Below are 12,973 nucleotides of genomic sequence, written 5' to 3'. Positions count from 1 at the left end.
TTTTATTGAATAAGCTTTATCTTGTGGTACAGTGCAACCCTCTGTATTTGAAATATGCTTGTGCCTCCTTACACTGTCAGGTAAGATTCACCTCTTCACATTACAGTTGTACTGATGTGAAATCAGATTGTGGAGTCAGGGCCTCTTTTCACTGCATTATAAGCACAGTGAGAAAAAACAACTATATATTTTAATTCTCAATGAAGAAGTAAGACAGCTTTCTGAGAAGCCCTGCACAGACTAAATGGTTTTTAAGAGCTAGCATCTCCTGGAATTTTTTCTTGTGCAGCCATATCCTTTCTTAAAGACACATTCATTTCCCATGAGAGTGAAGGTAACTTACACCCCACAGGATCAGTCACCACCTTAGCATTTTTCAGCAATCTGACTTGGAAATCAGATACACTGATGTGATCTGGAGCTGGAGGCTTCTGGAAGGCGGCAATAGACCTTACTAAGTCACCATGTTTCCTGCATTAACAAACAAACTGCCACTTTTGAAAAGCAACAATTAACTTGTTGCCTGTAACTTTAAAGATGGCAAATGAAATTAGAACTGAAACCCATTGCTGCAAAAACTTTTGTCTTCAATGTGGAAACTTCTCGGTCACTGACAGAAAGGGTCTCACACTGCAAGGTTTGAATTGCTCAGCTACTGCTGCTGTAAAGCAGGAGATTTATTTCCATCTTAAAAACAATGGCAGTTATGACTATGAAGTGCCCACTCCCTGAGAAAGCTGCTGACCTACCTCGCAGTGATAACATTCCACATGGTAATCCTTGTCCATGGACACAACCCGAATGGTCTCATCAGACCCCTGTGAGCATTGGAGCAAAGCAGAAATTACAAAGGATTACAGCAGCATCAGACACATGCACTCTGTAGATTGCTTCCTGCAACAAAATGAATGTTGAGGAAATGCATTTGGGCAGCTGGTTGGAGACCACAAATAAATCTTGCCACTTGCATTTATTTTTACAGTAAAGCTTCCTCATTGACTGACTGCAGATATCCTCTAAAATGTGATACCAGAAGTATAAAAATGTTCTCTGTTTAACAGTAACATCTATCAGAAATCACAAATAAATGACTTTGTAATTTCAATAGATCACATTTTTCAGCATTGTAAATTACTTTTGCCTAAGATTCATCTCCAAGTATTAAAATGTATTAGTCCAGAGTGGACACAGAGGACATTCATGAGTACCACCAGCATCTATTGACATAAAGGAAAATTCTCCTGAACACAAAACTAGCAGCAGCATGATCCTGCAGGAGATGAAAAAAGCAGCCTGGCAGAGGAGGAATAAGCTTCACCAGTGAACAAAAGAAGGGTCACATCTCAAGAACAGTGCATGAGCTTAGACCAAAGGGTTGCATTCTGGAGGAAGCAACCATCTCTCCCCATCCACAAGCACATTTGTTTTGACACATAGTCAAGTGTGAAAGAGAGCAAGGCCTGACACTCCTCCCACAAAGGGATATGGAATAAAAGGCTCTCACCTCGGAGGGCAGAATGGGAAGTCCACACGCTGCACACTTTGGAGCTAAAACTCTGGAAGAGCAATGAAAAATTGAAGGCAAGTTATGGATCAACATAAAAAGAGAGGTCTGTATTTTCTCAGTGATAACATGAAAAGTTGCAGCTGTAAATTACTTATCCACAGGAAAGTTTTGCATCCTGAGATCATAAATTCATTTTAGCATTTATTTTAAGCAATGCTTGGCACACGTTGCTCAATCAGGCAAAAAAGAGACCTTGTATCTTACACTTTTAGTGCCAGAAAAAATACAAAATTTCCCTATAAAATTCTTGGCTGCTACTGAGAGATTTGGAAGAGAAAATGAGGAGGAACTGAGCAAGACTGTCCCCAGAAAAGTACATTAAAAGAAGTGGCAGCCTCTGGGCAGAAAAATTCTGAGAAAATACCATATGACTGCACAGCTTCTTAAGGCCTTATAACACAATAATTAATTAAATTAAATTGCAAGGAAATATTAATTATTTCCAAATAATGATGGCATACGAGGGCACTAATCTTGGCAACAGGATTGTAACAACTCTAGTCTTGGCACAACACAGAAGAGTTCTAAGGGCTGCCTGAGCAACACTTAATACCCTCCCTGATCAGAAAATGGAGCAAGGACCAAAGCAAGCCAGAAGGACAAACAAAATATGTGCAACTCTAATACCATAACTACCAGCCAAGAGCACAGCCATTTTATTTTACTGTCTAAATAAGAAGTGATTTTTAAAGTGGATTTATCAGTTGTTTAATTTAGAAGTGGCTAAAAGTTTTGCTTTGCATATTCAGTGGCAGTTCTTTAAAAGTCAAATTCAGTCCTTCAACTACTCAAAAAGTAAATCACATTGATTTCCACAGGCATTCACAGGCTTACCTTAAAGCAGACTAATTTTGTACATCACTGAACATTTCAGGAGCACTATTTTTCACTCTCTCTGCTTTGCAGAAGGGGCAGAGAACCTCTGAAACCCAGAGGTTATTTAGCTTCATCAGAGTTACACAAGAGTCAACAGCTGGATAAGAGGAGAGAGGAGGAATTTCTAGGATCTAGCCCCATCCTCAAAACTTCTAACCCTGTCTCTATTTTACCAATCTGCACTCCTAACTAGCTGAAAAGCTAAATTAGAGGCTTGCTGCTTGGAAGATCACTGCTGTTTATTTTGCCCTTACTTGTGGTAATCCCTGACACAGTAGATTTTGTTTTCAGAGTCTACAGTGAACGGCACACCATCCAGACACTCGTTGCAGATGACGCATCGGAAGCAGCCCGGATGATATGATTTCCCTAGAGCCTGCAGGATCTGCAACAGAGCAAGAGAAAGGAAAAATGCACATGAAGAGCCAATAAAGGTGAAAATAGCAAACACACAGCTTTACACCAGATAATGCTGCATACTCATCAGCAGGGCTGTGTCTTTTTTCCCCCGTTTCATCTGAAAAATCAGTTAACAAGGATGGAAAGGGCAGCTGGAATCAATACAAAGCACCTGGCTCTACGGATATTAATTATTAGCATGGGTATGAAAACAATTTAGAGACTCAGTCAAAGTGTTTAGCATGACAAAGGCTAGAAGTGACAGAATTTAAAAGAAATAAAATAATTTCTGAAGTCAACAAGTAGAGAATACTTAGCAAGATCACAAGGCAAGATGTGTCAGCCTAACAAAGGAAATACACTTTTATACTCTCTGCAAGAAGTTGAAACTAGTATTATTGCTGGGTTTTCATAATTCCTTACATATTGAAGGGCTTTGTACTCGCTCGCCTGGCTTTCTAATTAGCACAGACTATGGAAACACAGCACAGACTGTGTTGAACTCAACAGCTGCAATTCACTACCTGGAATACCATGGTCCGTCAGTAGAAGGATCAGACTTCTGAGTAGGAAGTTCCAATTGTAATGCTTTCCAGTGTAAGCAGGCAAACAAAGATAATTAATGATAAGCATTAGAAAATGTTGGGAGGCATGCTGTCAACCAGAAATTTCTAATTCCTTTGCCTCAGCTGTAGTCTTACACCACCAGCTATACCAGTCTCTCTCTGAACTTCCTATAACTGAATGCTGACCCCCTGAGTGTTCCCCACCCCATGCACATCTGGAATGGATGGTACCTGCTGCAGGCTAATCCTGCTTCACACATCTAAACTGAGGTCTGGATCACACACCTTGGGTCAAACCTGCTCCACAGAGTATCAGTACCCACAAAAAACAACAAGAAAGTGATTTAATGCAGAATTCATGGGAAGCCACAGCTTGACTGCAGGAAAGAGAGGCTGAGAGAGCTGCACTGATGCCTCACAGCAAGGGAGCACTGCAGAGCCACGACACTGCTGAGCAGGAAGCATCAACTGGATTACAAATACACTGTCCAGAGAAGTCCGAAAAAGGGATGAAAGACCTCGAGGCTCTGCTTTTCAACACCCACTGAAAACAGGCAGAGCAGTGTCTCTGCATGATGTACACTGGGGTGCCAGATTCACTTCCTTGAAAAAATCAACAAAAGGCTCAGTGGATTTTCCTTCTGATACCAGGCTCGCACTAGGCAAACTACCAGATGATAACAGACAGCGCTGGATATGAATATATTTTTCTTTTGATGCATTCTTGTAAAAAGCTGTGGGAGCTTTTTCTCCTGAAGCAATTATCACTTACCATGTCCATTATCAAATGACCACAAATGAAACACCTGTCAGCCGACTGCTGGAAACCAGAATACTGCAAGGACAGAAAAGAATTCACTTAAAATTTCACAAGGCCACTCAAGCATAAACAACAGGGTGCTGTGGAGTGTTATTTGCATATTTGTTATTGGTCCTTTTTCTGTGCTCCTTAAGACAGAAAAACGAAATTTTCCAATGCTTTTTTCGTTATATAAAGGTGTGGATGTGTTTCTGAGTGCTCGGGTTTAGAAAGAGTACAAGTTCCTGTAACTTCCAAGTCGAAAATTTAACTTTAATTTAAAGTATAAAAATAAATATCATAAATGCACATGCAAATGAGGCAGTTACTAATAAGACTTATTTACATGCTTATTTGACCACATGAATCTACAAGACAAGAACCTACTTGTGTTTATCACATACTTATGTTGCAGTATCTGTATATATAGGCCTGGAAAGCCAAATTTTTCTTTGGTTATATGGTTATAATTCTGTTGAAGGTTCTATAAAGTCAGTGGTATTGTTCCAGCTCCCTGGTAGGATAGCAATCAAGTCTGGCCCACTACAACTTTTTTGATGTTTTTCCTGAGATCTATTGATAAGGGACTGTCTGTCATGTCCATGACATGCACCTTGGGCACAGCACATCATCTGTCTGAATGAAGGAAATGCACACTTGGAAAATGACATATTTTAGGTGCATTTAATTCTTTAATTTTCATCCTATGTAGAATTTACTGAAGAGAACAAAGGTGACCCTACCTCTCTCTGACAGAAATCACTAGGATTCATCAATAAGTAAGCAAATACAACTTTTTCAAGCCTCAAGGATGGCTTCATCTACCAGGACTCAGGGGAAGAAGGGTATATGGATTTTTATCTGCACCAGCCAAGGAGAGGGGTGCAGATAAAAAAAAAGGTCTGGGGGTTTGCTTCATTCTTAGGTACACTCACACAAAATCCATTGAGGGCAACAGAAAGATATCCATTAAGATATCCATTAGGTCTCATCACAAGAGTCAACTGAGTGCTTACCAGGAAATCTTCTTCACAGAACACCTTTCCATTGACAAAATAAAAGGCTTTTCCTCTCAGCTTTCGACCTAAGGAAAAAAACACAGAGAGAAGAAAAAGATCAGAAGAGAGCAAGGAGAAAATGTGTTCAAAACCTGGCTGCTGAGAAGCAAACAACAATGAAGACATCCAAGGACAGATGTCACACAGGTGGAAGAGAGCACCTAATCCCAACATGGGTCTTCCCAGACTCCAGCATGCCAAATTCTCTTCCACTGGTGATTGCTGATGAATGCCAGTTGGTGGATCTGGACAAAAGTCCCACCTTTGGGTAGGAAGTAGGAGCTTTGCAAGCCTGGAACATCTCCTGGCAGATTACCATGTGTTGTAACCCTGGGAAGAGCGAGGGAGGATGCACGGACTCATGCTGGAAAACACCCAAGGAAAGGAGCAAGGAGGAAAGAAGAAAGGGCATACAGAGAGTGACCTACACTTAATTCCTCAAAATGTCACAACATTACTGCTTTGTTATGAGCGAGCAGCAGCTGCCAGACAAGGCACTGCAATACCTGAACACTCGCTCTGCCGCAGCGGAGTGCAACATCAGAGCACTCAACAAGCTTCTCTGCTACCTACCAGCACATTTGTTACTGCAGCTGCCAACAAAATGCTTTGAAACTATTAAAAAAAAAAATCCAAATGTCATAATCAAGACGAGATGACAATGTTTTTCCAAGAAAGGACTCTACATATGGAGAGGATTTGTATTTACTTCAGCTGTCATGTTTATGCCTCCCTTTCACTGCCTGCTTTCAGTTCCATGTGATCACGGCAATGTTTGCTCACACTGCCACCACTCCTAAACTTCTCACAAGAAAAAAGGGCTAGGTTTTGTTTGTTTATAAAAAGCTGCTCCTACCTCTTTGCAGCCTGGTTTCCCTACTGAGCCCAGGGTTTGAAATGCAAGCCTGGCACTGGAATGGTTCTGCACTGGAGCCCCAAGCGCATGCCAGGAGACAGAGCCCGGGGCAGTGGGACCAGCACTGCCTGGGCACAGCTGGAGCAGGACCTGCTGCAGGCTGGTTTTGGACACCTACCAGGCCCTGCTGGAAGGAAATTGGGTCTGAGACACTGGGGCCCAGAAGCCTCCTGCTTGACATGCTGGATGTGGCCAGCATAATTAAAAAAGTGATTGTCAGCTGCTGGGTGTATAGATGTGAACATCACATGGGACTGGACTGGGGGTCACCTTATGGTATGCACCTACCTGGCAGCCTTCAGTGAAGAACCACGCTGGCTGCAAGGCTTTAGGGAAAGGAGGAAGCTGAGTAAACCCAAGAAACAAGTGGGTTTTCAAGAAACAAGTGTTACAGTTTTCTGCATACGCCAGAGGGCACCCTCAGGCTGGGAAACAACTCCTGCTGCCAATTTCTTCCTCTGCTGCTCTCAGCTTCTCCCTGCCCACTTTTGGGATGGACTGCTCGCAGTGTCTCTTCGAGGTAAGAAAGCACCTTCTCATCATACAATTGGGAAGGCAAGATGCAGGAAAAGCTCACTTCCCCAGGCTGCACTGGGAACTGTCTCAGTGGAGCACCTACCAAAATCACGATGCTCCAGGGAAGCTCCAAAGTTTTGCCAATGAATTGAGCCAGACCAGCATTTCATCAGCAGCCCTTAGTGCCCAGTCCAAGTCCCAGGCAGCAGGGCAGGTGGAGGACAAGGCAGTGTGTTTTCTCAAGGAACAAACCCCTCTTTGCATGTGCAGGAGCTTTGTGGTTAAACTGTGGGCACTGCTCAGCTCTGTGTTTACTGGAGCAGTGTAGAAGCCAAAAGCACATGGCCCCATCACTGTCACTGTCCCCCATTCTCTTCAAATCCCTGCTAGGGACAACCATGTAACCTGAAGGTCAGAGATGACCCAGGGCACCAGCCCATCCTTGCATCAATGCAGACATTGGATAGGGCATGGAAGAAATTCTGACCATCCTGAAAGTGTCCCACTTTGTTGATTGTTCTCATCTGCCCTCTGTTGCCAAGGTTGCTGGAACCGAAACAGGACCCAGAGTTCAAAATAGAAAGTATCTAATCTGGTACATGTAATCTTTGTGATTTATAACCCAGGGGGTGTATTTGCATGATAACCCCACCTGTGTGTCTGCCTGTCCACAGGTAAGCCTGGCATGCTCACCAGCTACTCCAGAGTCACAGTTTCTGAGGAGGGACAGGAGAGGCATGGGAATACCTGAGATTTCCATCACCTTTGTCAAGGGTGGTCCTAAGCAAGCTAACAACAAGCCTAATGCAGCAAGAAGTACTCCTGAAAATCTTCCACTGATTGAAATGCAACACTGGGATTTGGCACTCCAACACTGGGATTTGGCATTCCCAAAAATGAAAAACAAACAAAACCATTTAACTTTGGTTTTAAATTACATGGTAGCAAGGGCTCCAGTTCAGCGCAATGGGCAGGTGCCCAAGTGACTTTCCACCTGCATGCAATGTGTCTCCTTAAAGACAAGCTGACAGTGGTGAGGAAAAACATACACATGGGGCCATGCAAAGAGAAATATTTCTTTGGATGAAGGCCTGGTGCATGAGCAGCAGACATTCCAACAGAAGGGATGAGGTTTGGATCACTGCCACAATGCCATTCTTCCATGGTGACAAAAAAAGCATTTACCAGCCATTCTGCACCCAGTGTATTTTTAACACGGTGACATTAGCAGGTTAAGATTGATGGCAACAGACTTTCAGTGAAGGTGCCACAGCCAGCATGCTATGTCTGGGCTTCTGCTGTAAGCTCATTCAGCAGAGGGATAAGTCCTTTGTAAAGGATCTATAATTTGGCCATTGGTATTACGTGAGTCCCTGAAGAGTTGCTGACACCAAGAGCACTTTGAGGCAGGACAGGGACAATTTAATTACTTTTGTTAGGGAAGAGGTAAGCATTTTAACTATTTTTAGCTCTCCATTACTTTCTTTAGGCTCCTGGCAGAAATGTAAAAGGAAATCAGCAAAACCCATGAGTAACCAGGTGCTCCTGCAGCCACTGTGGGAGTGGTTCATGCAAACACAGCCCATGTCTTCCCTGCTGCTCTCAACTTCTCCCTGTGCACTTCTGGGACGGACTTCTCCAGTGTCTCTTTGAGATGAGGAAGCATTTTCTCATCATACAATTGGGAAGGCGAGATGCAGGAAAAGCTCGCTTCCGAGGCTGCGCTGGGGACTGTCCCAGTGGAGCTGGGAAATGCATGTTTTTGCTGCAGCCACAGCAGTAAAAGGAACAGCACTGGGACTGCCCCACAGCGCAGAGCAGGGTGGCAGTGACTTCTGTCCCCGCACTGAGCTCCCTGCCATGGGACAGTGCCTTGAACTTAACCAGGCCCTCTCACAAGCAATGCTTCTGACTGTGCCTGCAGAGGCTGGCACAGGTTTCATCTGAGCATGGAGATGCAGTTTTACTTTCACCAAAAATAAGGATTGAGAAGTTAAATGGCATGTGAGGAATCACATATTGATAACTGCCTACTTTCAACATGTATCATGATGAAATATCCTCTGACAAACCCAGGAATATTTAAGGTGTGGTTTGCTGCTTTCAGGATCAATTGTTTTACTACATGTCTTATACTGCTGGCTCCTGACTGCATTTCACTTTTGCTTCACCCTGAATTTAGCTAATCTCACACCTGAAAAGATTCAGACAATTAAAATTTTTTGGCATTTCAACTTTACTGTCTTCACTTTTTTACAAGGTATCTTGTTCATCTTTTGACAGGAAGTTTGAGCCCTGAGCTTTTATGTACTGTTCATCCCTCACATGTCTGTCTAGTCTGTTTAGCTGTGGGACCTTCAGGATGACCTCGAGGTCATTTCAGCACCAATTTCAAAATATTTCAAGCTTAGTCACTAGTGCCTTTGTGCTAAAATAAACACACTTTGCTTAGCAGCTGATAATAGGCATACCATCAGGCTGCACTCCCAGGATGCCAGTGCTTTTGTCTACTATTTTCTCAAATGATGGCTCTCTCCTTTTGAAGACCACTCAGAGAGAGTTTAACCAGGGACTTGAAATGTCCCTGGCAAGGAGGATCCTGGGAGATGCATGATTTGCTTGCTGGGGATTTGGACTTAACTTTCTCTTTTGAAGTTGCTTTTCCATTATTTATTAAAAACAATGGGGTCACAAACCCATGTTCAAAGACAAGAGATAGCTTGTCAATGCATACAGTGGAACAGGGCCATGTCTGGATCCCAGGGCTCTATGGAGATACACAAGCAGGATTGCTGCATTGCTGGAGAGGCAGTGTGCAGACTTCACTTATCACTTATCTAAGCACCATACAACTCCCTGTGGTATCTGCACAGCAGACGGGCAAAAATCACTGCTGACTGGCAGCTTCTCCTGGGTCCCTTCCACACTGACAGCCCTGGGCCTCTGCCATTACAAAAACCAGTGCTTTTTCAAGTACCACAGCTGTAAAATAAATTTAGATATGTGATTACTGATGGCACGTTAAATTCAGCCAGTGCACGTGTGTTTTGGAAGCCCTACGTGGACACTCTGCTCACAGGCAGCATGGTGTCCCACCATGTGCAGCAGACAAGGTCAAGCATCAGACAGCTCTGCTTCATTTCTGACATCTGTCCCATTTCTCTTGGCCACCATTAAAGCTGGATGCAGTACTCAGGCTGACAAAGAAGCGTCAATATTTCCAATCAGCCCTAGAACTGAGCCTGCATGAAAGGGTCACTTCAATGGCTGTACATCCTCCAAATCAGGCAAATGGCAGGTAGCCCAGGACAGACCAAAGTCTTGCTGAAACCATGGGCAGGAGGATAGGATATCTGCAAGAGAAACTGTGCTGTGACACAGTAACTCCATTACCACAAAAGATGTTCAGTCTCTCTCAACTACACAGTTGTATGCTCCGTGCTCTCACCATACATTTGAGGAAGTAGGGAAAAACCAAACAAGCTCAAGCAAAAGACTTGGTGGCTGTTTTTTGCTATTAAAAAGTGTTGCTTTATTCTTCAAAACTCTCAGGAAATGATCTGATGCCTGAAAGCCAAAAACATGCACATGTAAGAAAGGTCAGCTGCCTCTAATAGCAACACAACCACAGGTGAGGGTGGAAATAGATCCCCAGCCAGAAACACTGCAAAACCACAGCACCCCACACAACTGAGCAACACCTCTCCTTTGCCATCAGGCAAACTGCTGCAAGAAGATATTAATGAGTTCTTCATTTTAGGGAAAACCCCTAGAAGTATCAAAATTCAGAGGTAAAATACAGTCACCTTGGGACAAAGCAGCACTTTTGATCCAGACAGTCCCTGCTCAGGAACTGGTTTTAATCCCAGTGCTCAGCCACTCTGCATCACTCTGGAGATGGCTGCCCAGCTCCCCAAAATGCACCAAAACCAGGTGGCTGTCAAGAGCTGGCCTCCCACCCTGTCACCCAGTGACTCATTGAAACACACAGAGCCTCAGAGGAGGAAGGAGGGGGAGGCAATCTCTGTGACCTCGATGAATTAACTGCATGTTGAAATGACATGAGAAAGTAATTTTTAAATTTCTCTGGTTATGGAAAGGGCCTCATCACTTACTGAGACACTACTCAGAAAATTAGTCACAGTATCATTAAAACATTGTAAGAAAGCCACTAAAATCTTTACAGCACAAATTAATCCTATGCCCATTCTTTACAGAAAACAGTACTTTGAAGACGACATTATAAAATAGAAAGACTAGAAAGACTAGCAATTTATTCCACAGAAGATTTCAACCTTTTTTTCCTCCTCACATTGTCCTAATGATTTCAGACTTTCAGCCAGCACTTGCAATTGACTGAAACCACTATTACACTGGTAAATAAATCCCTGATTGCATCCATCCCCTTGTGGAGCTGAACAGCTGCACCTTTCCCTCAAGGATATCTACTGAGGACACCTGATCCATGCCAAAGCCCCTCCAGCTCAGGCCTCATATCACTACTGCCCTGAAATCTGGTCAGGAGAGGAACAAGTACTGTCACCTTACTGTAAAAGCTGTCCTGGCTTTTCTCATCTATAGGAAGCACTTCTTGTGACAAACAATAGGATTTTTCACCAGTGAGCTGAGACTGAAGACAAAAAGTCAGCAAGAACATAGCAGCCATTTAGACTGAAGCAGAAAAATATACTGATGAATTACCTGTCCCCTAAACTGTAAATCCAAGCACACCTGAATCTTTTCTGACATTATTTTTGCTAAAAAATCATATTGTTTACTATGCAGACTCTGGCATGATAATTTTACTGAAGGGATGCTGAGGGTAGATTACTGGCAATGCTTTGCACTCTCCACTCGGAAGATTTGCACATTTCTCAAGTTGATTGGTGTGGTGGGTTTTTATCCAATTATAGGCACTAAGTTCTGCTTCCATCAGAAGAGATGGCAGTTTCTGCATCTGAAGACAACCATACACATACACTTGCCTTGGAGAAACCACTTGGCAAGGCTTACTATCCTGCTGTCTGGGATTAAGTCACATGGGCAGAAAAAGGTGACTTTCTGCTTGTAAAGTGATTTAACTGTGCCAATAAAAACCATGGCCTTCTTTTTCTAGGAGTTAAATACCAATAGAGGACATGTTTATTCAACATAATTAGCCCAAAGACACCAAGAGCTGCATTGCTCTAAGTAGCCAGGCTTCATAATCACTGCAGCAAGATTAATTAGCCCAAGCAGAGGGTTATGCTTGCAGAAAAATCTGCTTTGATAGCTTAGCTACCTAGTGTAGTAAATGACCCTTAATACCTCTAAACACAACTATGTTGTGAAATATTAAATATAAAATATATACAGCCAGAGGGTGGCAAGAGGCAGCCAGTCTGTGTGATTTCAAAGTCTGTCACTGGAACAGCAGTCTGTTAACCCCTGCACTGACATCAACATTAATCTGAGCTTGCAAAAATAGAAAAGAAAAATAAAGGAATGAAGTGATATTGACATGTCAAAGACTGAATTCTGCAATCTAGTAAAGGTTTCCAACCTTTTTTTCTGTAATCTATGCAACCATTTTCTGTAATCTATGCAAGGCTTCCAACTCTTTGCAGTAAGGAGTCAAAATCTGGTCCTCACTTTGGCCCTCATGTTGTAGTTCAACATCAAACACTCCTTTCAAATCACCTTGCAATCAGTTCTTTCTTTCTGACTTCCTTCCTCGTTTACTGATTTCCTTCCCAGCCATCTCCAACATTTCCCTTGCACTTTTTTAGCTTTCAGATTTCCTCTTGAGGACCAAGTGGTTCAAGTGCAAGACTCTTCTGCTCTAAACTACACTTCCAGCAGAGCAAAAAGGTCTGTTTTCCAGGCAACCTGTGGCATTTGGATACAAGCCTGGCTGAATCCAAGAGAAAACACTAAAACTTAACACAGAAGGTTAGAGTGATACAGTTTAGCTAAAAGTGTATAATTTGTAAGGTCTCTTTACTACCTAAATTGTAAATATCAACATCGGGAGACACACGGATCTTTTTATACCTCTGAGGCGGCATAAATTAGTGAGTTAATTTAAATGGTTAATGTGTAACAAACCATTTGATAGCTACAACTTTTTGCCCAACAAGCTGCAAAAAAACCCCCAAACCCCAAGGCGGAAACAGACACCTTGAGATTGCAGGAAACAGCTCAAGGCGTTTGGAGGCTTTTTTTTTTTAACCTACTTTCATAGCCCTCCTGTAAAGCAAATATCATTTATTACTAATCCTGCAGAAAGAGCTTGAA

The 12,973-nt window shown here is 42.8% G+C and overlaps 1 protein-coding gene across 2 annotated transcripts in view; it reads right to left on the bottom strand.

Moving 5' to 3' along the window:
- Nucleotides 1-12,973, bottom strand: part of LIMD1 (LIM domain containing 1) — a 31,546-nt gene that overhangs the window by 4,140 nt on the left and 14,433 nt on the right. For both annotated transcript variants that reach the window (XM_066572081.1, XM_066572090.1), the window contains 5 exons: nt 5,224-5,291; nt 4,181-4,243; nt 2,698-2,828; nt 1,505-1,556; nt 750-818 (listed from right to left, as the gene is read on the bottom strand). In XM_066572081.1, the coding sequence (XP_066428178.1) occupies nt 750-818; nt 1,505-1,556; nt 2,698-2,828; nt 4,181-4,243; nt 5,224-5,291 (383 nt within the window). The remainder of the gene's footprint in view (nt 1-749; nt 819-1,504; nt 1,557-2,697; nt 2,829-4,180; nt 4,244-5,223; nt 5,292-12,973) is intronic.

This window comes from Molothrus aeneus, chromosome 1 (genome assembly GCF_037042795.1).
Source record: "Molothrus aeneus isolate 106 chromosome 1, BPBGC_Maene_1.0, whole genome shotgun sequence".
NCBI lineage: Eukaryota > Metazoa > Chordata > Aves > Passeriformes > Icteridae > Molothrus > Molothrus aeneus.
The sequence above is the reverse complement of the archived record's forward strand: the minus strand, read 5'-3'. Positions and strand labels throughout refer to the sequence as shown.